Here is a 27,931-nt window from a genome sequence, read left to right on the forward strand (position 1 = left end):
GCATACATTATAAACAGCAATGAAGGTATATGCATAAAATAATAGGGAGCTAACTTACACAAGACGTAAAAAAAAATAATTCTTAATTGAACATAATGTGAGAAAAGGTGGAGAATCTCAATTAACATGATGAAAGGATAAGAAGGAACTGTTAAAAATGAAGAAATATTGAGAAAAAAATAAATAAAACTGATCTTATAAGAAAAGATGGACTCAAATAGCAAACAGAGAAACTGCACGCAATTCATTCCTGAAAGTCAGTTCAGTTTGCCATTTTCAGAGCGCCCTTTGCTATTAGTTTTGTTTAATAGCTGTAATTCCATTAATTATGAACGACAGACCTTTGTTGGTACGGTCTCAACATTTTCCAAATGTAAATTACATTTAGTAAACTACCCACACTCTTTTTTTAACTTAACCATTAATCTATCATTATACATTTTTGCGTATTTTCTGTTAAAAATCAGGCAATTCACTTTTTTGGGTTCTTTTATTTGTCTGCCCTTAAATCGTAGCTCTATCAATTAAAATCAAATGCAATGTTTACTTTCGTTCAATGCAAGGGCAGATGGCATTTTACAATACCGTATAATGTTTATTTCATCCTAATCTTTAAGAAGTCACTGGTAGGATACGGCGTCATATGTTTTCTTTTTCTTAACTAATCCACTTAATTTATGATACTCTTTGAACTTGAGCTTGGCTGTAGGGTGGCGTGATCGCATATATGACCCTGCATCACAAAAACCAACAACAATTCGCCAGAAATGAATCTTTAGTAAAGGTGAGATTCTGAAAGAGCAGATCCTAAACATTTAGTGATGTATACGCAATTCAAATGGACTCTCCTAATCTATCTAAATTTTGGAGAGAAAAAAAACCACAGGAAACTGTGAACCGAGGAAAAAAGCTCTGAAGTACAAGGTCTAGTCCAGCTCTTAATCTTTACCAGGCTGCATTAGCTGCGCGATGAATGGGACATAAACAGAACGTAAAACATCGTAACGACAACAATGAAGGGATTATCAGATTCGGCTGAAATTGGGCATGTTTTATTTGCACATTCTCTCCATGATCAATGCCAAGTACACTTTATTAACGTTATCTTTTCAAAGGGTATTGGAAGTGCAGAGTGTGCAAAGGATTTTCAGGAAATGAATATAGGGACCTCTAGGACATACCTGATCACACTACTCTAAAAAAAAAAAAAAACATTGATGTTGTGATCCAAAACTTAAGGATTTTGTGGATGAATAGCGCTTTAAGAAAATATGAAAATCTTAACACTGACTTGGCTAACGGGCTTCACTTTTTTTTTTTTGAGTCCTCACGTATAATCAAGGGGTGCGACTTTTATTGGTTATGTAATGCACGGTCACCTATATGGTCCTGCCCTCATATTATTAAATTGTGTCCCTCTTACACACGAAGGACAATTCTTGGGAACATTTCCAATCGTTCCATTGCTTGACGGATGGATAAACGTGAACACAATCTTCGTTGCCGTTGTTGTTCGGCTCGCCCATGTAGAAGTTCTGGTAGACGACGGATGAACCGTCGCTCCATTTGTACCAAGCTTCATTGTCGATGTCGTTCATACCGATCCAGTAGTACTAAAGTGAAAAAAGAGAATAATCTTATTTAAGTACGTCAAATGGATTTGATATAAATATGCTACTTTATGTTTATACGTGTATGCACAAGGCACAAGGCACTTCATATTTATAAGCACAAGGCATGTCTAGTAAAACTCAATACCCCCTTTAAATTCTTCCCTCTGAGAGTACACAAAATATCATGTGTGTGTGTGTGTGTGTGTGTGTGTGTGTGTTAGTGTACATGGTGCCGCATTATATAACCAACAAAAATTTGTGCGATAAGATTCCAAGCTATAATGGCAAATATACAATAAATAGAATACAACGAACAAGGATTCTCTCTCCCACGTGATCAACTGTTGAGGAAAGAGATATAAAACGGACTTTAATTTGCTATTAGAAGCAGGAAAGATGAATCAACAACATACTTTTATTCTAATATGATATTCAACATAATTTTACTGTCCTCTCTGTTATCTTTGTAATTTCGCCAGAAGCTACTTTTTTGACTGAATTCTTGAGCTGGGAACTATTAAGCGAATCCCTACATGCACATAAGGGAAACAAGACAACAACAAACGGACAAATTCTATGACAAACAGACAAAAATAAATTCATGGTACCCCGTCATTGCCTCCGGTTGATGTGCGCCAGAAGTCGAAGACAAAGTCGTTCTCGGAAGAGCTGTGGATCGAAACCAAGTTACCGCCGCCGTCGAGACGACAATACGAACTAGCATCACTCCATGTTTTCTTCGCTCCGAACACGCGGTAGCATTTCGAATTGAACTCCGTGTAATATGTTGGGCATTCGGCTACCACGCAGTAGAAGAACGACACGAGGATAAGAGCCGCACAGTTCAGTTCAGTTCAGTTCAGTTTTTATTTCTGCATTTCAAAATCAATACAAATCAACAAATCAACAAAATACTTACATAGTCATTTACACAGCTAATATTCGTAACGTTTGGATCTTACATACATTTTCTCTTTTTTTTTCAAGAACGAATATCATATATGAAAGGAAGCAATAGGAAATGATAAAAATGAAATGCAGGGGACCATCATCATAAGCTAAGCTTGACGAGGATGATGGCCCCAGGTAAAGAGATACATAAAGAAAATCTTGCCACTCACTGAGTGGGGGGTAATTGTGCAATGGGCTCAACGAAGAGATACATAAAGAAAATCTTGCCACTCACTGAGTGGGAAGTAATTGTGCGAAGGGCGTGCGGTGCAGTGCGGTGTGCATTGTGTTGGGATGAATCTTGGTTTGTACGTTGAGTGTTATTTTGTGTATCAGTGTGATGAGGTGAATGTTACTTCAGTTATGGCCGTGAACTCATTGTTTAGGGTGTTTGTTGACCAGGTGGTATGAATATGAATATTCATACACACGGACTTGACCATTGCGAGTTACCAAACTGTTAACAGAGCAAATAAAAGAGCACGGTAACTGTATCACTGTATGTTAACAGTAAACACATTCCTCCACAGTTCTTTTCTAAAGATGATTTTTCATGAAAGAGTGTTATTAAAGGGATGGTATAGTGATTTAGGTTAGGATTCAACTTTTAACTTTTTGCGAGATACTTAGAAAGCACGGTATAAAATGTTAAAGGGGAAATCCAGTCCAAAAATAAATTAGTTTGACAAGAAAGAGCAAAATATTACGATTTCAACAGTAAAATTCTGATCGAGATCGGGTAAAAGATAAGAAGGTTATGACATTTTTAGGTTTTGCTAATTTTTTCAGAAAACACGCAGTTCTTGAACGGCGAGCATGTCATACCCTCACAACTTGCCATTATAGTTTGTGCATAAATTTTTGCAATTTTAAGTTTTTTTCATTCAAACGCAATCATGCCCAAAGCTCCAATCTTGATATATCTAACTGATCACTATCATGAATATTCTGAAGTTATTCAACCAGTATAACATCTATATTTTAGACTCCAATGGCAGAAACATTGAATTTTCTTCATTTTTTTTTGTTAACGATAAATGGAAAATTGGGAGGTTATGACATGGTCAGCTCATTTATTTGTATATTCATATCCACTGTACTAGAGCTGTTTTGCAGAAATAAACAAAAACTTCAGAATTTCATAATTTCCTTATTTTTCATCCAATTTCAGTCAGATTGTTACGGTTGAACTCGAAAGACTTTAGTCTTTTTTCTCAGACCAACTTATTTTTGGACTGGATTTACCCATTCAAGAGCAAACAATTCTATGAGGAGTTCAAAGTTTATTCTAATTAAAATCAGTTTTAAATTGGCAGAGATATCCAAAAAAAAAAAAAAAAAACAAATTAAAACAAAGGCATTCAAATTCTTTTATTAGGGCCAAATAAACTTTGAATTCCTCATAGAATTATGCGCTCGTTTATATTTCATTACATGTTTATCGCTATCTAACAAACCATCATCAAAAACGTTGGAAAGCTGAAGCGCCATCTCAGCCGAAACTGGACTATCCCTTTTAAGGTACCCGATGAATTCATACTATAGGATAAGCTCAAAATAAATTAAGTTTGACGTTCAATGAAGTAAGAGCTGTAGGTAAGGAGCAAAGAATCAAATCTACAAAGAAAAAGTGGTCTCTTTTCCTGTAGAAGTTGTGTATGTGCAATGAGAAAGAATGATCAATCAAAGCGAACATTGCTTTGTTTAGGACGGCAAGCCTATAGTTTCACTCCATCTTTCGCATACATTCTTAGTTAAATATTTGCTTATTTATTTGGTAATTATGAACTTTGTCAATGTATGGGCATGTTTACATTTACTGACTTTCTTCGAATCATGTACACTACACAGTACTTATGTTATTTTCAATTACATCATTGAAAAATTATTTAGTTACTATGAATTATGTTGAAGAAAATTAAATCAAACAAGCAATATTGTACTTTATACTTTTGTTTGGGAATGAAATGAAAGGAATTGAATGAATTGAAATGAAACAAACAAACAAGGAGTGAAATTTGATGAAACTCGCCTACGCGGTTTGCTTGGAGTAAAGGACCCAAGACGGTGACGCGCGAATTAAAACTCACCACTGCAAGAAGATATATAGCTTGCTAACACTCGCTAGTTTGCTATTAGACAAGAAGTGTCGGTATAAGGAGACTTGCCAAAACCTCGCGCATTGCTAAGAATGAGAGGGCGAGGAGGCGACCCGATAGACTTGTCTTACCGACGTTCCTTTGTTTTGTGTAATTGTTTTGCCTCCTCAGAGAGTTGTAGCAAATAACCTTCTCTTTATGTGCCATGGTGAACACCCCCTGTGTGTCACGTTATTCTGAGACACCAACATAGTCATGCTTTTCAAAAACATTTTGTTGCGTTTTTTTTTTCAAATTTATGTAACTTTTATAGATCGCTGTTACCCTGGACATACAGTGAGCAAAGTTGTATACATTATAGAGAAACTGCCAAGGGTTGCTTTGATGAAAATGGTAGGACAAATCTATTATTGTTTTTCTTTCAACTGACAGTAGCTACATTATTGTAGAGACATGATTTTTGCATAGCAAAGCAAAATCAGAAACCTAGAATTTACTCGCAAATCCTATCGGTGACAAAGATTGATAGCTAATCACCACATTAAAAAAAAAAATAATAATAATGCAAGCCACATTATTGTAACGGTTTAGCACGTTGTTTAGCGAGAAACGCTTTCATTACTCTGTGGTATTTGGCGATTTATCGATTGGTTTCAGCGGGTTTCTGTGTTTGAGAAGAATATGGACTGAGTCGGCATGCGAACACGGCACATAAAGAGCTTGTCTCCACTTCCTTAAAATGTGCCTGCTTGAGTATAAAGTATCACCAAATTATCATCTCGCCATTATTATGTTGCATAAAATTTTCTTAATGTCCACGTCAACCGGGAAAACAAAATAACAGACCTGGTAAGAATAAGCGGTACTTCTGATCAATGTTTCGTTGTATCAAACGTGACTTTTTCTAACTTAAGTCCAATTTTAGGAGATTTTCTTTTTCATTAGGCTGACGAAAAAGAGGAGTATACACAACCTAGATATATTAATGCATTGGTGCTGGAAAATTCGTATTCGCACCAAGTCCTCGTATTAACTAACCCGGAACGGGGTGACAGGGCCTCTATTATGATGACACATATTATAAAATGGGTTCAAGAATGTAGCCAATAGGAAGCGCTGAAATGAGTCACGTGTGCTTTGGTTATTCGAGTCCCATCGCACTGCGTGTTAAATCCTATTGCCGATCGTCTGTGCGCGTGGCGGCTCCTTTGAATTGCATGCATACGTCTACGCGCTGTCAATCCTGTAAACAACTTCTAGTTCGGGCTGCCGGCCGGCCGGCCTTTCTTCCCTTGTGCATAACATGTGTGGCGTACGTATACGTACAGTACAGTAGACCAAGCGTTGTGGGACCGAGCGCGTACATGGAGTCACTTTGAAGGGCAAATCCAACGATTTAGCAGGTTAATTCTCACGCCGTTTTCAGAGTATGTTGTCTAGTAGGCCTATATGAGGAGTCTATATCAAGTCTTTAAGGTAAAGGGTGCATATTCTATGTAAAATAAGTAAGTTTTCATGCGGGAACTTAAGTGTTCGGAAACCCAACCCCCCATCATACTTATACTGTATGTGCGGGATTTCCGAGTGCGACGTGCGTAAATGTTTGGGACGAACATCTTCGGACGTCTTTACCCACAAAGGTACGTGAAAAACGCTGAAAAATGCTGTTAGTTTTCGAATTTTCGACCCATTTTATAAAACAAATGATACACAGGATTATTTCGTGGCGTTAGTGGAGATGCAGCTCACTCTCGGGTATTTACAATGTAGTGCATGTTTCACAATTGTAAATACCCTCGAGTGCGCTATACGCCTCCACTGACGCAATCTATCCTGTGCATCATTTGTATACTATTAATACATTGTAACAATTTACAGGGTACTTATATAATGCGCCAATTCCATGTAACTATCGTGCTCAAGGCGCAGAAGGAAAAGTGAGTTATAAAGTACAAAAATCATTACACAAACATGCACATGGAAATAAATGAAATAATGTTGATGATAGGAAAAAAAATCATAATATAAAATTCAACTGGAAAGCGGTTACCTACCTGAATATTGACTTTGGAAAGTTGACTGTCACGGTGCAGCTCAGTTGGGTAGTCTTGAGTTGAATGACACGATCCGCCTTGGCTCTTCATTTTAATCAGCATTCGACACTTGAAACAACGCAGTTCTTTATCTCTCACAAAAGCAAGCAACCTGCGATGTTCTCACAAATACAGGCATTCATAGACATTATGTCAATATTCCAGCTAGGAAAAGTTTACCATCAATTTACAAACAATGGAATGCATGTGACTCGCGCACGCTAAAGTAAACGTGCCTATACAAAAAGACACACATACTGACAGATGTACATACACACACGTATTTCTACAAGCGCACACTACAACAAAAAAGGGAAAATCGATACATATTGACATGATATATTATATACACATGCTTGTAATATGAAATATTCCTGTATTAAACTTTGCCATAAGTATACAAACCAGTGCCCTTCTACTTCAATATAAAGTCCACCAAAATGTAAAAGTAATTGATGACTTAGATTTGATTGCCAATAAGTCTCTGCGTGTACAATCAACTTTGGGTGAAATAGAATCGAATCGTTTTGATGCACTTTGCTCTGAATTGTCTAATTCTGAATGCTCGACATCCAGAAATAACCCAATTATATATGCGTTGATATAATGACATTTTCAAGGGTGACGACATCATTCGGCAAAAGTAACTCCACTCGTTTCAATGTATAAAATGGTTCTCATCTTTCTTTCCTTAGAATTGTGTGTCTCCGTATGTGCAAGATCTCTAATCAACCTCCTTCATTTTTGTGTATCATTGCTTCCCAAAGCGTGACGATATGGGTTGGATGCTGAATAAAAATCTTCCAAATCACCATTGACTTCCTAGTCAAGGGTGACGAGAACAGACGGCAAGGATGACAACATGAGCTGAGGCGCCAAAAAGCAATTTCATATGCGTCATTCAATGCCAATTCATGGTTGAGGAGAACCCCCCCCCCCCCAAAAAAAAAAAAAAAAATGTCAAATAATTGTTTCCTGTTGGAACCTCTGCAGTCACTTTCCTTTTTCTGCATTTATGAGATTTCACATGATTTCATAGGATTCATGTAATTCCATTTGTCCTTTCGTTATTTTTCAGAGTAAATTTGCCTAAGAACTACAACTATTATCTTGACACGATGTATAGTCATCGGCGGAATATTCCAGGCATGTGCAGCATTCAAACAAACTAGAACCTGATTTGTTAACAATTAATTAATGGCGGGGCTTTTATCTAGATATTGACCTCTACCTCCCCCTTCACTCTTTTAGCGGTTTGCCAGCTTTGAAGAAAAGGTCTGCTAGCTTTAGCCAAAAGTTTGCCAGTCAATGCAGCTTGGGTGTCCATTTGGATGGATCGTTTTGTAGAAGTGGATATCTTCGGGGAGCTGTTCGTTATTCCGAAGGTTCGCTATTTCGAAGGTTCGTCATTCCGAAGGGTCGTTTATCCGAAACACACAAATTCCCTATACCTAGATGTTCGTTAATCCGAAAATGAAAAGGGGTTCGTAATCCGAACATTTGTGGCGTTATTCTGAAGGTTCGTTATTCCGAAGATTCGTTTATCCGAAAATGAAATTCGGAACAATGAATCTTCGGAACAACGAATCTTCGGAATAAAGAGCCTCCGGAATAACGAACCTTCGGAATAACGAGCTGTAACCAAATTCAGTTGGGGGATGAAGATGAAAGTGGGGAGAGGTGACGAATCATTAAATTGGGCAAAAAAAAAAAAGGTGGTATAGACAATAGAGAGTAATAAGGATTATGATGATGATCATGATCATGATAATGATGATAATGATGATGACGATGGTGGTGGTGGCGGTTGTGGTAGTAGTTACGGATTGCAATACTCTCAACCAGGTGTGTCTCTATATCACTTAGTTGGCTTGTCACTATCATAGCATGGGAAGATACCCATTTCTTTACCACTACCAAGAGGAATTATTAGCCCAAGGAAAAACAAAGAAATACACAAACACACAAGCACCAATTTAATGTTACGAATTCGTTGTCTTGTTGGAATTGTCTACAGTCTCTTTCCCTTTCCTGCATATTCTGTGACAGTGGAGCTGTGAGAATTGGCAGATGCAACGCTATCAAAATTGATACACTATTTTAAAACGCGTTAACCATTAATCGGTGGCGGCAGTTGTTATCTGTGCAGATATTGCCCCCGCCCAAGACATTTTAGGCGGTTTGCCAACCTTGGCTAAAAGTTTGCCACGTATTACGTGGGTTCAATCTAGATCTGTAGAAGTCTGTTTATCCGGTTGGGAAAGTAAGATGTATAGGTCATGCAAGTGGAGAGCGAGAGGTAAGACACTGCGTAATGGTGTATAGCCACCATGGATTGTAGCCACGATAAGAAAGGACAAGTTGGGGATTTATGTAACACTTAATGACAGGAATTTCTCCAGCGATTGGCCTGGCTTGCACGGTTCCGCTCCTATCATTGTCTCAGCATTGTCAGATACGCTGTGTACCATGATGGGTGAATGAGGCAAATATACAAAACAACAACAACAACAATGAAAGAACAAAAACTACCAAATGAAAAGAAAAAAAACCCGCAAAAATATCCAAGGCTGGTTGAAATTGAAACCTGACTTTTAAGTCTCCGTGGGTACATTGATACCACTTCTTCCTCGGCATGCACTTAATTACCTCCGAACTTGAACTACTTTTAACGGGATAGTTTTGGTTGAGACCAAGTTTCAGGTTTTTGACATTCTTTGGTGAGATAATGAGAAACCTCTTATGAAATATGAGAGAGCATGTCTTTCTGTAAATGAGGAATTCAACGTTTATTTGATGAAAATTGGTTCTGAATTGGATGAGATATCCAAAAGGGAGTTATTTCAAGAAAGTGTGGGACCCACACTTTATTTCGATCGCTTTGTTTTACATTGTGTTTGGATGTTTTAGTCATTCCAAACCCGATTTTCATCAAATAAACTTTGAATTCCTCATAAAATGGTATGCTCTGTACTATATCATAAGTGTTTTCTTGGAATCTCGCATAAAGTTAAAAGCTCAAAATTAATCGCCACCAATACTGTACCCATCCCTTTAAGTTATCCCAGGCGTAACGTTGTGTAAAGATATAACACAATTGATTTGAGTTTAAGGTGATTATTTGCTACTGCTGGACCACATGGATCGTGTGGATGACCATAAACTATATTATGCTTCAGTATGATAGTATTTGTCGGCAGGAGTGGGATCATTTCCCGCTGAGAGTGGTTGCTTTGAAATCATAATGATGATATCAGGTTATCTAAACTGATATCTCTTATTGTTTAAAAGCTTTAGAAGCGCTTATTTATTCATTTACCTTTAAAAAATCACATCCTCACTCCCACGCTGACGTGCATATACAAATACGAAGAAATTAATATGCTGGATGGTGTGAATGCATATGAAGACAAGTCAGTAACCTTGTCCGTTGTATTTCACAGTGCGAAATTTCATTGTGTTAATATACGCCAGTTCATGGTTGCGAGAGGAGACAGTTTTATTTGATTTTTTATCAAAATGGATTTTTTATCAAAATGGACTTGTAGAAATAGATATAAAGATCGTATAGATTTCAATTATACACGAAAAAGTCGTTAATTGAACTAAAGACTCAAATGCATGTTGAATTGAAATGATTTATAGTACCCTCCACATTACTTTTATGTGGTTGATTAATACGTAACTACGTGTCCTACATTGTATAATTTTGCTACCATTTTTCTTTTTCACAAACCTTCAAATCAAGATTCAATCAATTACATCACTAATAAGTACCGCTATGATTAACAAAAAAAAAATATGAAAAGAAATGTCTCACCCTGTCCAAGTTAACTGCCCAGTCTCGTGTTCTAATTACTTTTTGTAATCATGGTGGGCCTGTTGGCACTTTACCACTGATTGACAAATGACGTTAGTGACAGAATCCTTGGTTTTGAAAAGAAAAATGTCGGCCTATCCAAGTAATCACAAAAAAAAATACAGAAGAAAATGAGAAATTAGTATTGTAAGACAAACTATGGAACATTTGTCGGTATTCTCGAGGCCGCATATGTGATGAAAAGGAGAATTTATCAATAGAAGTCAAATGAATTAATGTGCGATACAGTCCTTTCCATGATAACGTGCAGGAAATTGTGACTGTTGGCCTACAGATTGTAAATCCTATATTAGAAATAGCAATAGTAACACAGTGGTGCTAATGAGAGTAATGACGGTATACTGGTTTTCATAATGGTTGTAACAATTATGACAACTTTGTGTAGTGTTGTGCGAAACCTCTGATTTATATCATGGTCTCTCGGTGATCACAAGGTGGCGCCATTCGACTTCCGTGGTCAGCCACAGTGGGGCATGTGATTGTCAGACATCAAAGATGAGCTGCAGGATTGCTAAAAATAGTATGGAGGAAGTATAGGTTTTCCCATCCATTTCGCACTTTTGTCACTCAAGTTCAAAGACTTATCATTCAATTTCGTTCCGAGAAGCACGTGAAAAGCAAATCCCAACTTCAATTTCGTCAATTGTCATTGTAATTCGTTTTTCGTCAAACATTTTCAAGGACATAGCATTCAAAATCGTCAATTGTCATTCAAATTCATCCCTCCCGCTGACGGATCGCAGAATGTGAAGATCAAATTCGTTTTTGTTCACACGATTATTTCATGAATTTTTTATTCAAATTAGCCGGATGTTGTCGATTCTTTATTTTGAGGTCGAACCAACTTTAAGCCGACATATTTTCACTTTCTCTCGTAAATTGTATCGTTACACATTATTCCCTAACCTGGAAAGCAGCAAACATAATTATTTTATCCATTCTTTGACATTAAACAGACTACAATTCTACACTTAACATTTTGTCCTTAATCATGTTCGTCTAGAAATCGTTTGTCAGTGTTTTCGCATGCGAGACGGAACGTCTGTTTGTATCAGTGTGTACTCGGACTGCTTGTGTGCGTGTCTGTATCTGTGTTTCTGTGTTTGTGTGTGTGTAGGGAGGGGCACTTGTGTGTATATTAACTCCTGAATTTAAGATTTGAACGGTTACACACACACACACAAATATATTTATATATATATAGGTTTTCCCATCCACTTTCGCACTTTTGTCATTCGATTTCAAAGATTTATTATTCATTTTCGTCCTGAGAAGCAAGTGAAACGCAAATCCTAACTTCATTTTCGTCAATTGTCATTGTAATTCGTTTTTCGACAAACATTTTCGAAGGCATATAGTAGCATTCAAAATCATCAATTGTCATTCAAATTCTCCCCTCCTGCTGACGGATCGCAGAATGTGAAGATCAAATTCGTTTTTGTTCACACAATTTCATGAATTTTCATTCAAATTAGCCGGGTGTTGTCGATTCTTTATTTTGAGGGTGAACCAACTTTAAGCCGATATATTTTTACTTTCTCTCGTAAATTGTATCGTTACACATTATTCTCTAACCATTTGCTTAGACAATACACACGAAAACATGGCTTTAATCCTGTTTACCTAGAAATCGTTTGTCAGTGTTTTCGTATGCGAGACGGTATGCGTCTGTTTGTATCAGTGTGTACTCGGATTGCTTGTGTGTGTGTGTGTATCTGTGGTTCTGTGTGTGTGTGGGGGGGGGGGGAGGGGGCACTAAAAGTGTTGCGTGTATGTTAACTCCTGAATGTAAAATGTTAACGGCTACAGAAAAAAAAATACGTGAATGACTAAGTTATTTACGTTTTTTTTCTGTAGTAGTTCACATTTTACTGGGAAATCACACCGGATAGAGCTTTGAGACGAATATGAATGATAATTTAACGAAAATGATTGCCAAAAGACGAAATCGATCCTGCTGTTTTGAGTGCAGTCTGCTGCTGCGAGTGAGACTGACGAATTTGAACTGTAAAAGACGAAAATGTGTGCCAAATGACTAAATTGAATGGACTTTATTCGAAAATGAACGACGAAAGACGAATTTGAAAGTAGGATTGGCCTATTCCCGACATTCCGCGACGAAGTTGAAGTAAAAATTTGTGAAATTGAATGAAAAACATTTTGAAAATGAATGGGAAAACCTATACAAGACTACAACTCTTTATGCAGGTATGTCTTGTGTTTTGCAGTATACGGGCTTGTGTTGTCTTGTCTATGAAGAGCTTCACTGGAAAAGCCCTTCTTTTCTCCTTTTTTTAAACTTTGGCATTGTCTACTTCTTCGCCTTACATAATTATAAATGATTGTTATGTGTCGGCACGGTGCACGGCGGCGCGGCGGCCCATAAAATGTATGTAGGGCCTACAGCGTTTGATAAATTATTGCTCTCGGTGACGTAAAATCAAAAACAATACAAAAACAAAAAGAAAAAAGGAGAAGGTCACCTGTATAATGTCAATACCAGTACCATGAGTATTACCATCAACCTACGTATTAGGCATACGAACATACGCTCACAATATCAGAAATGTCAACACACACAAACACACACACACACACACACACACACACACACACACACACACAGAAATGTTTATAGATACGATAAAAGACATGACGAACAGAACAGATTGAAGAACAAAGTGTTATAAAGAAGAACACAAACAAAGAAGGGGACAGTGTTGGAGGAGAGATTGAAAAGATCCCTAATGATCTATATTACAAAGTCTTTTAGCTAAATAGGGATCCAAGACGAGGAACCAAAAGAATAGAAGGATAAAAGGAGATATTGTAAGCATTGACATGATTGAAACTCAAGCAGAGCGACGATAACATATTCATTCGTGAAAGTCGGTTGAGTTTTATTGTTCTATATTGAACGTCTGTAATTGCTGTTGTGGTAAATTATGACTGTGTTACAGAACTTTGTTGACTTTATATCAACGATTTTTTTTCTAGACATTTTCTGTGTTTGTATATCTACCAAACAATTAATCAACTGTGACATTATATTCCTTCTTAATATCATTGACTTCGAGGGTAATCATTTTTTTTATCTCTAGACCTTATGAATTTCTATTACAATTCCACATATTTATTTTGTAATATCAGATAGAGCAGACGTCATTTGATGATAATAATATACTTTAAGTTTATCTCACTCATTTCAGTACACAACCAGCGTTTTTTATATTTAAACATGAAAGGAGGCATCAAAATATTCGCTAACGATATAGATATCGCTAGGGCGTGTTATCGGTCAATGAAAGCGTATGTTATTGTACACCATCTGAGAAATAATTAGGAACTACCTTACGATTTGGTCAGCTTGTCAAATCTATTTTCATCCTGATCATTTTAATCCATTTTAATTACTCCCTTTGATGCACGCGTAGTGATCATAATTGTTGCAATTATGGGCAATCCAATCGTAGAGTTTGTGCATTATACCTTATTTTGAAAGAAATCACTGATAGAATATCACATTAGCATTGCCTCTTCCTTCTAAATTTTTTTACTAAATTTGCAATCGTGTTTGAATTCAAACCTGGCCGAGGGTAGGTGTGGTGACAGATGATTTTGTTAACACTGACTATGACCTCTTCGGGTGCTGTTCGTTATTCCGAAGGTTCGTTACTGCTAAGGTCTGCTATTCCGAAGGTTCGTTTTTCCGAAGGTTCGTTAATCCGAAACACACAAATTCCCTATACCTAGAGGTTCGTTAATTCAAACATTTGTGGCGTTATTCCGAAGAGTCGTTAATCCAGAAATGAAAAAGGGTTCGCTATTCCGAAGGCTCGTTAATCCCAAAATAAAATAGGATTCGCTATTCCGATCTTTCGTTGATCCGAAATGGTAGGTTCCGTAACGAACCTTCGGAAAAAGAGCTTTGTTCCATTTTCCTTTAACAAACCTTCGGAATAACGAACCTTATTTCATTTTCGGATTAATGAACCTTCGGAATAACAAACCTCATCACATTTTCGAATTAACCAACCTTCGGAATAACGAATCTTCGAAATAACGAACCATTGGAACAACGAACCTTCGGAATAACGAGCTGTAACCGACATTTTCTATCTTTAAAGACGCTGTTTCTTGCCACCGTTTTATATCATGCCGCGCTTGCACACGAAGGTCTTTTCTTGATGACAGTCCTCGTCGTTCCAACGCCCATCGTCGTTGTAGACTTTAACGCAATCCTCGTCGTTCCTGTTGTTTGGCTCGCCGTTCCTCCAGTTTGCGTAGTTGAACGTCCAGCCGCCGTCCCATTTGAAACTTCCTTCACTCGAAATATCGTTCAGCCCGATCCAGAAGCCCTAGGGGAAAATGATTATTAATTTCAGCAACTAAAATGTTTCATGCGCGCGTGCCAGGTTATGTGTCATTGTATACAGGGAGTTGGTCCATAAAATATATAATTATCCCAAACTAATGTTCCTATCCAGCCAAACTTAATGACGAAAGTCGAACATGCAGAGATAATGCCTGTGAGGGGGAGGGGGGGTTAAGTTAATCTTTACAATGGCAATGGGTCACCCATTAAACGTGTGCCTTGGAGGGGGAGGGGGGGGGTAGGAAGCACTTTATGCCAACCATTGTAACGGTTATTACGAATAGACCAGAATTGTTCGCATTTTTGTTTCTTTTTTACTGAAAACGTAGGGGCAGTACTGAAATGAACGCGAACTTCAGTTTGTTAAGAAGCAGAATGAAAAAAAAAATAAGCAGCTTACATGCGTTGGAATACAATATTACTTTTGACTTGGTTCAACTCAAATTTCGAGCTTGAAACAACTACAGTAAACGAAAGCAATCACACATAACCACAACCGCAAACAGATAACCTCTATGACAGACAGAAAAAAAGAAATCGTTGTAGGGCTCAGGGAGGTGTTGCAGAGATGGAGTGGCAACTCTTCGTAATTCATGCAAACACATGTTTGGGTTCAAGGCGTTACAATGGGATGTTTAGCATTCCACTACGCTTTGAAGTCATGCTCGGCACCGCTCTAGTTGCAAGACGAAGTTCGGAGACGAAGAACGCATTTCACCTTTCGTTGACTTACAAGCTTTATTTCACCGTAAAATTTTAAATGAAATACTCGAATTGATTTAGAATAGTTTAGGAAAGAATTCAATGCTATAAACATGTATTTCTAGTTTCTTCGTAACGCGCAAATCGAAATGAAATGAAAATTAGGCCCTCTTAAAAACCTAATATTTTTGTAAAATGCGCACATTTCCGCATGTTAGTTTTCTATCTTTTAATCTGGGATATTTTGATCTTTCAAATAAAGTACCCCGCTAAAGGGTGTTCCAGCGTGCTTTTAAACTATTTGCTGTTAAAATATTGTCAGTTTTTCACTGCATTTTTATTCGCTACTCCAATTCAAGGCACACAAATTCATTGTTGCCATCACATTGAGAGAGAGAGAGCGAATTGCAGTAGGGGCAAGTATTTCTAGATGTGAGAGCGCTAGTCCTGATTATTGATGCTCTCTTTTGTCAAAGCACATAGGTAACACCTGTAGTTGAACGCATAACTTCTCGGCGGTGCCGCGCGTGACTTCAAAGGAGAGCAGTAGTTGTCTCTCCAGGGAGGTGCTAGAGAAGGAGAGGCAACTAAAGCTCTCCTTTGAAGTCATGCGCGGCACCGCCCAGAAGTTATGCGTTCAACTACAGGTGTTACCCATGTGCTTTGACAAAAGAGAGCATCAATAATCGGGACTAGCGCTCTCACATCTAGAAATATTTGCTCCTAGAGAAATGGAATTCGCTCTATCTTTCAATGTGATGGCAACAATGAATTTGTGTACCTTGAATTGGAGCAGCGAATCAAAATGCAGTGAAAAACTCACAATTTTAACAGCAAATAGTTTAAAAACACGCTGGAACACGCTTTAACGGAGTACTTTATTTGAAAGATCAAAATATCCCTTATTAAAAGATAGAAAATTTAATATGCGGAAATGTGCGCATTATAGAAAAAAAAAGGTTTTTAAGAGGGCCTAATTTTCATTTCCTTTCGATTTGCGAATTACGAAGAAACTAGAAATACATTTTAATAATATTTAATTCCTTCCTACACTATTCTAAATCAATTCGAGTATTTCATATAAAATTTTGCGGTGAAATAAAGCGTGTAATTCAACGAAAGGTGAAATGCGTTCTTCGTGTCCGAACTTCGTCTTGCAACTAGAGCGGTGCCGAGCATGACTTCAAAGCGTAATGGAATGCTAGACATCCCATTGTAACGCCTTGAACCCAAACATGTGTTTGCATGAATTACGAAGAGTTGCCATTCCATCTCTGTAACACCTCCCTGGTCTCTCCTTCTCCAGCACCTCCCTGTACGACTTACATTTCCCTTATTTCCGTTCGAGGAGTGCCAGTAGCTGAAGACAAAGTTGTTCTCGAGGGGGCTGTGGATTGAAACCAAGTCAGCGCCATCATAACCGCATGTTGTAGCCGCATCGTACCATGATTTATTTTCTCCGAATACGCGGTAGCATTTCGAGTCGAACTCCGTGTAATACGTCGGACAACAGGCTACCACGCAGTGGAAGAACGACGCGAGGATGGCGACCACCACACACAGGGACTTGGTCATTGTGAGTACTGGGTAATCAAACTGTCAAGACAGGAAACAAAACCATGATTACTGTGTTATGGCGACTGTAAATATTCAAATCACGAAAAAAGGTCCATGTACATGTAATAACAATAACACATGAACCCCTTTTCGTTGTAGATATATGAATATTATGTCTGCCAATCCCATGTACCGAAGTATCCTCAAGTTGGGCCTGTAGGTATATAAGAAAGGGGTCGAGAGAAGCTCTACAGTGAAGTTGAGACTTACTACAAGAAAATCTGAATGGTTCGACTTGTTCAAACTTGCCTAATTAGTTCTTCTTCAAAAGCAATTCTTGTTGAAACTCGTTTAAGCTAATTGTTAAGGGCAAATAGACCTAGGAGATGAAGTGCTAAAACTCATCACTCTGTAATGTTCAGAACGAGAAGGCGCGAAGGTAACTTGTTAAAACTCGCTAATATGTTTTGCCGAAAGTGAGAAGTCAGTAATATAATGTGGTTCACGCGCCTTCCTATTGCGAAGCGACTCGGTAAATGTGGTTTCAATGTACGTATAATATTTCAGTCCAGTTCAGTTTATCTTTTTCATTATTATTTGTCTCCATCGCAATTCGCAACATAACCAATTATCATATGTATAAGTGTAAGTGAAAATCAAGAATTTCAACGAAAGTAGTCTATGAAAACAAAATACATTATAGGCTTTAAAAGGGGCCCATTCATAGATATTATGATAAATAAGCATTATGATAAATCGATATAAATCAGAGCGTGGAGATGGGGGACCCACTGAAAAGCGAAGCTTGTAGATTGCGGGTCCCCCCCCCCCCCACCCCTCGTTAAAATGTGCAATGTACATACTAAAAAAAAAAGAAATAAAATCATATTTATGGTCACATAACCCAATAATACATATTGCTTAAACAACTAACCGAATTAAACATAAATGCATACATAAGTGTGTATTGTTTCTTGGGGTGATACACTAAATGAAACGGAAAAAAATAGTACAGACAAGGCTAGCAGCACAAACAAAAAAGATATTTGGATGATGAAGCGAGGAGTTTTGTGTGAAGAATCCAAAAGCGCCTTGACAACCCAAAGAGATTCAGCACGTCATCTTGCATCCTTCCTTTCTTTTATTAGGCGTCTGTTTGTACTTTGAGAAAAAGAATGCCCTCATGTCGCATGTTGAGCTTCCTAGTAATTTGCCACACCAACCGAGGCAACAAAAACAGTAGACCTGTTTAGATCAAGCGGTAGACGTGAGTGTATGAGGGGACAGAATGACTTCGGGGATAAATTTCACTACTTCCTCTTAAAAAGGAGCAAATTGGACTGTGAAGGTTCAATTTTTATTTCATAAAGAACTGTTATAAACTTGTACAAAATTATTGTGATGAGGCAATAATGAAGGAATTTTTATATCAATATCAGTTACATTTTCTTTGCAGATCCCACTAGACTGTCATAACCATGGCCGTGTACAGACTGTTGTTTCTTTTTTTTTCTATTTTTTTAAGGGAGGGTGAGCAAGAATATCTAAAAATATTGAGGAGTTAATACGCAAGCGACGATGTTTTGCATTTTAGGAATTGAAGTATAAGGATCTAGTGCACACTTTCATTGAATTTCATCAATTTTTGCACAAGCGCTAGCACATCCGGATGCACACACAAATAAAGATCTTGAACACGTTGAAAATTCTCGGAGGTGAGAGAGGGCAACTGACGTGGTAACGTACCTCATAGCAACTACCCTTTCCCATCACTCATTTCTTCCTTATATCAATATCAGGACAGCCTTTACAAGTACGCACTCTTCATAGGTTTTATAGATGGCGTTGCTCATGCTGTCTGTTTCGGTGGCCTTCATTTTGCCCACTGACGGTCTAGTGAACCTCTTTTGCGTAGTGTGAGTCGGTCTCGTGAGCCATATTTGCGTCGTGTTGGTCTCGTACCTGAACCGTCTTTGCTTCATGTCGAACTTATGGGCTTTACATGCCTAATAGTGTCGAACACATGGGCGGTATAAGGTAACCCTATTTTACTTGATGTCGAGCTTTGTTCGCTTTAGCGTTGAACTCGTGGGCTGTATAACTAGTGGGTTTTATGACCTGTGGGATGTAGGACTCATGAGCAGTATGACTTGTGAGCTGTATAACTCGTGGGTGTCGGTCTCGTGACGAGCATTCGTATTAAACCATCGTGCAATATGACATGGGTGCTGTTTAAGGGTGACTTTAAATAATGAGATGAAAACTTGGGAAGTATACATGAACTATATAGTTATATCACTGATTTACTTCATTAAGAAATCCATGTTTATGTCCTACAAATTCTTGATGATTGAACAAAATAAAATCTCGGCGACGATAGATGTGGGAGCAAAAGATAGAGATTGATATGTATGGCGTGGTATACAAAAATTACAATGATATATGTGTGGTTTGAATTGTAATAATGCTCTTCTCTGCAAACACATAACGTTTTCAGAACGTTTCCTAAACGTTTCTTTTTTAAGGTTCCGTACGTCTTCGTATGTAAAATGGAGGTTTTTAAACGTACATACAACGTCGAAGTTGGGACATAGCATTTACAGCAAAGCACACTTTTTTGGAAAACGTTTTAAAAACGTCAATGGACGTTACAAAACGTTTTTATTATGTCTGCAACGCGTCCATCCTTTATAAATGTCCACAAAACTTTTTATTAGGTTTGCTACGTCGACTTCGTCTTTAATGAACGTTTAAAAAACGTTTTTATTTGGTCCGCTACGTATTCGTCATAGGTTTCTTTATCATGAATATTCAAGCCTATTTATGAATACATGTACACAGTGTATTTAAATTATACGATTTGAAAAGTAGTGCAAATAGATAAAAGAAATTAAAATCTAAAGATTTATGCTGGGTTCAAACTTTCTGTGTTAGAAATAAACTTACCTACGTTGTTGTTCAGTTATTCACAAATTCAAATTGTGTTATAAGGAGGTATTTTCATAATCCTTGAATTATGTTAATAGGCCTGCTGGTGTGTGTGTGATCTAACTTTAGAGACCATTATGTCTTCATACATCTCAACATTTTGCTGGTATATCACAATGTATATAAAAGAATGCGATATAGATTCATCAGTTGGGAAAAGGATGTACACAGGTATAGGTGGTAGGACATCAGGAACAGGTTAGAATAGGATTATAAAGGCTTAGGATTAGGGCACATTAATCCCAGATTATGCCTGAATAATCTCATCACCTATAAATGTTTTGTTTTTTTATATATATACCCAATAAGAAATAAACATTAGACGTTCTTTAAAGGTTTTCTGGACGTTCTAGACAGATATGAAAGGTTCTCTAAACGTTCTGGAACGGTACTACTTTTTAAGACGTTCTTAACACGTTTTTTGAACGTTCTAGATGGTTTTCAAAGGTTTTCTGGACGTCCGCAGAACGACCACAGAACATTTTGAATATTCGTTAAAGTTTTTATTGACGTCTATAACGTCCAAAAGGCTTTTTTTGCAGGACTTTAAAATTCCGGAAAGTTTTAATTGATTTTTTAAACGTTTTAAAAACATTTTCAGAACGCCTCCATTTGAAATGTTTTAAACACGGCGAAAATCTTCCACAAAAAGACATTCTGAAAACGTTTTGACAAAACGTCCAAATAACGAACTTGGAACGTTTCAAGAACGTTCAGAAAACGTCAAAATGTTAGCTGGGTCCTTGGTTTGACCAAAAATCAATGCCATCGACACATTGCGAATGCGTGACTGCGTGAATGATAACATCGAGGATGAATAGATATTTTGTTTAGGCCTATATGAACCATGGCTTTATCAATGTTTATGGACCTTTTGTGTCGAAACACGAGTAGTGTAGTGTGTGCTTTTAGAAGTCAGCTTATGATCGCGTATCTTTATGATGTGTTGTTGTGGTCGTTTTGATACCTAAAAACCTGTAAGTTGATAATTGTTAGTTATTTTAATAAAACAGTATTTAGAAAATCAAAAGGATTCATCCCTAGCACACACTTGCAAGCACGCACACGTGTAAACGTTACATAAATAAAATGCATCCATGCACCCAGAATTTACACAAACACACTCACACAGGTACATAATCAATCTATCAATCTGTCTATGTAGTATCTACCTAATACCTGTACATGTTAGGTCTGTACATGAACCATTTATGTTGTATGGTAAAAAAAAAATACCATTCATGCACCCAAAATTTACATAAACACTCCCACAGACAAGTACAGTATCTATACAGTATTATTATAATCAGTCTATCAATCTGTTTATGTAGTATCTACCCAATAGGACCCCTACCTGTATAGACAAATATGATAGGTCTATACAGCAACTATAAACCATTAACAATTATCATTATGTTATTATGGTAAAACATACCGGTCCTGATCGCTGACTGGAAAGTTGACGATGCTGTGAGGACGAGGAGGAGAAGTTGAATGACACAATCTACCCAGGTTCTTCGTTAATAAGGATTCGGCACTTGAAAACATGCAGCGCTTTATCTCTCACAAAAACAGTCAAGCTGCGATGTTCTCACAAAAAGTGCATCCATAGATGTTTTGTTAATATTGAAGCAAGGAACAGTTTATGATCAATTTGCAGATAATGAAATGCATGTGACTCACACATGATAAAGTAAACGTGCCTGTGTTGAAAGACACACATACTGACAGACGTACATAAACACAGTCGTAATCACATGCACACTCGCAAATTATATAAAATTTATGTAATTTATGCACAATTTATGTAATTTATGTAGTTATGTGTTCATGTCAACAGACACGTTGTGGCAAGGCCATGAGAGTGCTAAAAACTCGTTTCGGGTGTCGTGGGGGGTTGCCCGCAGAGGTACAAGTAGAACGCCAGTAAGCGGCAGCACCTCTCAGGCAATTCATATACGAGGATACTTCGCAGCTGTAACATAGGTACTTCGCAGTCCCCGTATGTCGCTCGTAGCTGAAAAAACGGATCATTATCAAAGCTCTCACGAAGGTCACACGGAATAAACTAAAGTAACAGGTAAGAATAAGCATGTTTTCTTATCGTCGTCTCCTTTAAAACTCAATTTAGTAAAGTTTTCAGAGTAAGTTTGCCTTGAAACTTGTGTGTGTGTGTTATTGTTGACTCATGTTGTTATCTGCGGGTTTCAGGCATGTGCACCCGCAAACAAACAAACTTAAAAGTTAATGTGTCAACGATTGCTTATAACGGCGTTTTAATCTGGGTAAATATTGCCCCCCCCCCCCCCCCTCACTATCATTTCACCCTTCTGGCGGTTTACATCAACTTCAAACAAAAGTTTCTTGCTAGCTTCAGCCGAAAGTTTGCCATTAGTTCGGGGTTTCATTTCAGATTACTAAAACGTCATTTTCTATAGAAGTGAGTTTATTCGGATGAGGGACCGGGGAACGGAGATGAAAGTGGCGAGAGGTACGTGAGACACCATCAAGTTGGGTAAATCTAAGTACATACAGGAAAGGGGAAAAAATGATAAAAAGAGTAACAAGGATAATAATGATGATGATGATGATGATGGTAACGGATTGCCATACTCAACCAGGTGTGTCTCTATCACTTGGTTTGGCTCGTTACTATCGGAGCATTGCAAGTAATCATTTCTTATGTACCATTACCAAGAGGAACTACATTGTATTAGGCCAAGAAACACAACAAACGAACAAACAAACATACGACCAAACGCCACCAGTGACCACCTTAATGTCACGAATTTGTCTCGTTGGAATTTCCAGTCTCTTTCCCCTGTCTGCGTTTTCTGAGACATCAGAGCTGTGAGACTTAACAGGTGCATGCTGCCATCAAACAGACTAACGTGTTAACATGATGGCGTCATTTCTATCTGCGTAGATATTGCCCCTGGACCCCCCCCCCCCCCCCAAGAAATGTAGGCGGTTTGCCAACTTTCGCCAAAGTTTGCCACTCCTATACGTGGTTTTAATCTAGATAACCAGAAGTGTGTTTATTCAGATGGGGAAGTAAGATGCAAGTTGCTAGAGATGAGACACCATCAAATTGGGCAATGCCATAGCCACCATGGACTGTATAGCCAGGATGAAAAACAAAAAGAAAATTCGGAGATTAAACATAAAAGTGATGATGATTATGATGGTAATGATAAATATGGAATGCCCTATCTACACAGTCGTAAGATGTCATGCACGATGAGGATAAAAAGATGTGCTATTTCTTATCTCAGACTATGTAGCATTTGTAATGTAAAAACAGGAACTGTATGTGTGCATATACATTGTCGCATGTGCTGCAACATCTGCAACCACACTGCATATGAGCCAAAGTTTTTAAAACTTGGCAACAGTCACTAATCCTGAAATTTATTGTCTGTTGATTTGTACACTGCATCTTTAAATGCATCTTAAAAATAGGTACTTTATGTGAGCATAATTATACATTGTCGCATGTGCCGCAACATCTGCAACCACACTGCATATGAGCCAACGTTTACAAAACTTGGTACAGTTAATACATGTAGTCACTAATCCTGAAATATATTGCCTGTTGATTTGTACACTGCATCTTTCTCAAGAAACAGAACCTTACACAACAGGATATTGCAATTGCAAAAACTCTGTGTGTGTGTGTTTTTTGTTTTTTTATATCACTCATACAAGCCAAAAAAAAAAGAAAAAAAAATCTGTAAATCAAAACAACCGATCACCAATTACACCTAATGGTACACTGGGATCAACTTGTGCAGTATAATTCAATTTGATTTTGACCTTCCAGCCAGGGCTGGTACGCCAAGAATGCTGCTTCAATACTAAAACTGAAGTCAAAAGAAATACATTTTCAGCTAACCATTAGGCCTATGTTTTCCGTATGTCGGCTTGCAGTGTAGCCGACCAATGCATTGTTACAATTTAAGGTCCTGGTTATTTTTTCTTCTTTCTTTCTTTCTTTCTCTTTTAATCAGGGAGGTAGCAATGATTTGATTATTATTTTTTTGGTGATGGGGTACATGGGGATCAGGATCATTGCCGAGTAGAATTGCCAAAGGAGATCTACGCTGTATATACACTGTAATCAGGATCGTAAGTAAGCACACTTTGTACAGATTAACAAGAAACACAATGATAATTTACAATAGCGTGCAAATTATCATAGTGTACTCCTGTTATAACAAAGTCCTCGGGGCCAGCGGTTTTCTTCCACACTTTAAAAATTTAATTATAACCGAACAGTATAGTGTGTTATCATAATATGTGATCCTGCATCACAAAACCAACAAAAAGTCGCCAGACATGGATTTTCAGTTGAGGGCAGATTCTGAAAGGGCAGACTCTAAGCTTTAAACTGATGTATAGCTCAATTCCAATGGACTCTCCTTACCTAGCTAAAAGGAATATTGGAAAGAAAGCTCACACTCTGGAAAAATAAGAACTGACAAAAGAGGCTCTGAAGTAGAGGGTTTATTCAAGCACGTAATCATTACCAAGCCATGCTTGCTGGGCAATGAATGGGACAAAAACACAATGTAAACAACTGTGGCAACTACACTGAAGGGACTATCTGATTTAAGCTGAAATTGAGCATGCTCTATTAACACATTCTGTCCATGATTACCGGTAATGTCAACTTTCAAAGTGGTAGCATTATCCTTTCTAAAATTATAAGAGTTGAAAGTGAAGAGTATGCAAAGGATTTTCAAGAAATGAAAAGGGGCCTCTAAGACATTTGTACCTGATCACACTACTTTACAAAAAAAGGGTTGTAGAAAAACTGCTGCAAACACACTTTCCCATTCATTTCATACAATTATTTGTAATCCCCAATTTAAGAATAATGTAGAAGAACAGCTGCTCTTTCAGAAGAAAATTAAAAACTCAAGATTGACCGGGTTGACACCTTTCACCTTTTACAGGAGTCCTCACATAAAACCATGGGGTGTGACTGTTTTTGTTGATTTTATGATCCAAGGTCATATACATGTACCTGCTATATGTGCATGAATATACATGATAAAATTGGGACCTGAATTTGAATTCGTTGTACGAGAATTTCAATATAACCATGGTCATTGTCACGAGAGTACACTGTAGCATACTTCACACTGCAGAATGCATCACAAAAGTACGAATATATGTGTAGAATGAGAGATGGGAAAAAGAAGAGTGACAAACTGTAGTTATACAGCATGGTGGTAAATATGAGATCATAAATTCCAATTTGGCCTGCATAATCAAAAGGGGAATTTCAATGATGCACAAATAAATATTTACCAAAAAAAAAATGGTTTATACACTGTATCACTCACTAAATTTTATTTTGGGTTGAAGTACATGCACTGTAATTATGTACATGATATGTTTGTCCATTTAACAGACCTTTCCATCTGACTTTACCTTCATGATGCTTGTGTAAAATAATAGACATGAACTGAAGCAGAAGTAAAAGAATTAGTCATACTAACTTTTGATTGCTTGACTGCAGTGAAGTTTAACCCTATCACTACCCAAGAAATGCATGGCATCTGCTGTAACAAAAGCATGTTGAAGCAAAAGACCCTCAGGAGGATTAATTGGCTGATAACAGCATTTGCTGGCATATTTTCATACTTATTAGTCAATCAACACTGGTGTGTCAAACTAAATGTAAGTCATTGAACAACAATGACTGGAGACTCCTTATACAACGACGTACATGTAATTCCTATCAGCATAACATGGCTTTCATGCCAAACTGTGGCACTGTCACAATTCAGTATTGAGTTGAAGTTGTCATACTTTCAATTACAGTCGTGATAGGGTGGGGGGAGGGGTGCATTAAATGCCAGTGCCAATAGACAAGTTACAGATAACTACATGTATATTAAAATGGAGCACTATAAGGGTCAAGCAGAGATTGGATACACACAATTCAATTGCTAGATAGCATCTTTAGGTACCATTGGGTGGACACTTGGATACTTCAGATACATGTACATCACGTAGACTATGTGGATAGAAACAGCTCATCCATTCACATCCTCTTGTCCCTAATAAAATACAGTTAAACTCGCATAAGTCGATCTTCTCGGGACTGAGCAAAACACATCGACTTAGGCGAGTTTCGACTTGTGCGTAAGTCGAAAAAAATCGACTTAACAACAGTCACACCACACATACATTATGTATAAATGTACATGTATGTTGTCTACTCTGGAGCCGAGAGCTGGAGAGGTGTGCCGCAGCACGGGTCGCCCGGCAGGGCCGCGGCTAACATTACTTTGCATGGACAGTGCATTAGCATTGGCACAGGTCCGATTACTTTACACCCTTGTTAAACCTTGGGGAAGTGAATATGAACGATATTTGAGCAGTGATTGATTCCAGTTTTATACCATACCGTGGCTTGAAATTCGTGTAGAGGTGTACCTCTGATTTACCCGTGCCCGTAACTTTCCCCCTACTCTCCGCTTTGAAAACTCAGCAGCTTCATCCATCCACTGCACAGCGCAGACTGCAAACATACACAGACTATACACAGCCCAGTCGCTGTATGCACAACTATACACAGCCCAGTCGCTGTACGTACGTAGCGCTAGCGCAACAGGGCTGTACCAGAGGACCTCCAAACACGAAGAGAGTTCAACAATCGCATGCGATCGCTTTGAATTTTGATACTTTAGATCATTTTTTTGTCACCTGTCTGGTCGGGCTAGTTCTTATGTAAACAAAAACTGGCGTCTCGTGATTTTGACAATGATTTATTGCACAATAAAATCTTATTCGACTTAGGCACAGTGAATTTAATGGTTTTTCCGTGAAAGTGTTCTTGGAATTTCATCGACTTAGGCAAGTATTCGACTTACAAAATTCGACTTGTGAGTGAATTATTACACGTAAGTCAATGGGGAAAAATCGGGACTTTTTAAAATCATCGACTTGCGCGATTATTCGACATATGCGATGTTGACTTAGGCGAGTTTAACTGTATTCATGCTCTTCTGGATCTTGTGCATCATTTTGTCTGTCTGTCTCTCTGTTTGTTTGTTTCTTTTTTTCAAACAAGCTGTGATGGATCCTGGATGCAAAAAGAGCAAGTCCTGGTGAGAGTGGATGCCACTGCCACATAGTTCACGTCCACATTGCATCCTTTTCGCTCTAAACTTCATACACAAAATTGTGTGGAGCAACACTTCATCATTCTCATAAATTCTTCAGACCAGTTGATTCTGTTGATAGCAAACTTCTTCCTGCTGTTTCTGGCCAGGATGAAGGAGGTATCCCCCAAGCTGATTTGATTGGATATTCATTTTTGTTTGCTCTATGTGACTGCTATCAAGGGAAGCAATGAATGCTTACGAAAGAGCAGCCACGGGAGCGACAGCTTTAAAGTCCCCTCCCACGAACTTGACATTAAGGATGATGTCGCTTGTCTGCGTGCACAATCACTGCAGGCAGGGAACTCGAACCAGGGACAGTGTCATTGATAAACCATGATCTCATCCACAGGGCGGTCTGTGTCTCTCTCGGTTTGGCTGATATCACTGATGGCGAAGCGCTGTCGAAATCATCATTGATGCAAGTTCTTCAAGGCAGGGTAGGGCAATGTTTGATTCAACCCTCCTGCTATAAAATCTTGACACCTTGCAAGT

General features: G+C 38.0%; 1 protein-coding gene across 1 annotated transcript; it reads right to left on the reverse strand.

Moving 5' to 3' along the window:
* Window positions 1–14,777: 14,777 nt before the first annotated feature.
* On the reverse strand, window positions 14,778–21,729 carry LOC139727477 (C-type lectin lectoxin-Thr1-like). The gene is made up of 3 exons (XM_071638452.1): window positions 21,694–21,729; window positions 17,040–17,309; window positions 14,778–14,994 (listed from the first exon to the last, which is right to left on the reverse strand). Exons 2-3 carry the CDS (start codon window positions 17,286–17,288, stop codon window positions 14,785–14,787), a joined length of 459 nt encoding a protein of 152 aa, XP_071494553.1. The 5' UTR covers window positions 17,289–17,309; window positions 21,694–21,729; the 3' UTR covers window positions 14,778–14,784.
* Between the last annotated feature and the right edge of the window lie 6,202 nt (window positions 21,730–27,931).

The sequence above is a fragment of the Diadema antillarum genome, unplaced genomic scaffold (genome assembly GCF_040938485.1).
Source record: "Diadema antillarum isolate AM-2024a unplaced genomic scaffold, OU_Dant_1.0 seq00000133_RagTag, whole genome shotgun sequence".
NCBI classification, from domain to species: domain Eukaryota; kingdom Metazoa; phylum Echinodermata; class Echinoidea; order Diadematoida; family Diadematidae; genus Diadema; species Diadema antillarum.